This window comes from Penicillium griseofulvum, assembly GCF_001561935.1.
Source record: "Penicillium griseofulvum strain PG3 chromosome Unknown contig_69, whole genome shotgun sequence".
NCBI classification, from domain to species: domain Eukaryota; kingdom Fungi; phylum Ascomycota; class Eurotiomycetes; order Eurotiales; family Aspergillaceae; genus Penicillium; species Penicillium griseofulvum.
In genome coordinates, this window is record NW_024467441.1 from 1 (window position 1) to 1106 (window position 1106).

At 56.1% G+C, this 1106-nt stretch overlaps 1 protein-coding gene across 1 annotated transcript; it reads left to right on the top strand.

Moving 5' to 3' along the window:
• Positions 1 to 162: 162 nt before the first annotated feature.
• PGRI_096280 (AMP-dependent synthetase/ligase) lies at positions 163 to 1096 on the top strand (the record flags this gene model as incomplete). The annotated part of the gene is made up of 2 exons (XM_040797341.1): positions 163 to 1013; positions 1087 to 1096. 2 exons carry the CDS (start codon positions 163 to 165, stop codon positions 1094 to 1096), a joined length of 861 nt encoding a protein of 286 aa, XP_040649791.1.
• Positions 1097 to 1106: the final 10 nt, after the last annotated feature.

Below are 1106 nucleotides of genomic sequence, written 5' to 3' on the forward strand. Positions count from 1 at the left end.
GCAATATTGGCGGCCGTTGAGGGTCTCAAACTGGTCTTCCTCGGGCCTGACGTGCCTCCTCCGGTACTACAGTCGCCTGACCTAGAACTGGTACGCATCGGCGATACTCTGGGTGGCGACACACTGGACCAGCGAGCCCTACATGATCCCATAACCCCAACTATGCGGCCTGGCGCAACAGGCCTGGCATATGTTATGTTCACGTCAGGATCGACAGGCAAACCCAAGGGTGTTATGGTGGAGCACCGGGGAATCGTCCGGCTAGTGAAGGGGAGCAATGTTGTGCGCATGCTCCCACAAGCACCCTCCGTGGCCCATTTGTCAAACACCTCATTCGATGCGTCGGTGTGGGAGATATATGCGGCACTGCTAAATGGCGGGACTGTGGTCTGTATTGACTACGCAACGATTTTGGACAGTCAACGGGTCGCTTCTATCCTCGGTCTGGAGAAGGTCCGCGTGGCCATGCTTTCACCCGCACTGCTGAAGCAATACCTGGGTGATATACCTAATTCCATCAGCTCACTCGATGTCCTCTTTGTTGGTGGGGATCGGCTTGACGTCCGGGATGCAATAGAAGCGCAAAGGCTGCTTCCAGGTTGCGTTTACAATGCCTACGGCCCAACAGAAAACACTGTTATTAGCACCATTTACAACATCACTGAACGTCAAGAATTCATGAATGGAGTGCCGATCGGACATGCTGTCAGCAACTCTGGAGCTTACATCATGGATCAGCGGCAACAACTCGTCCCGCCCGGGGTGATGGGAGAGTTGGTCGTCACAGGAGACGGTCTCGCTCGAGGATACACCGACCCGGCATTGGACAAGGATCGCTTTATAGATGTCACCATCGACGGCCAGGAAGTGAGGGCGTATCGCACAGGGGATCGCGCACGCTGCCGGCCGAAGGATCGTCAGATAGAGTTCTTCGGGCGCATGGACCGGCAGATCAAAATCCGCGGCCACCGGATTGAGTTGGCGGAGGTGGAGCATGCAATCCTCGGCCAGGAGTCGGTCCACGACGCGGCCGTGGTGGCCATAAAACAAGACGATGAGGAGCTAGAGATGGTCGCTTTTGTGGAGGCTCCAATAGATGGCCCAAC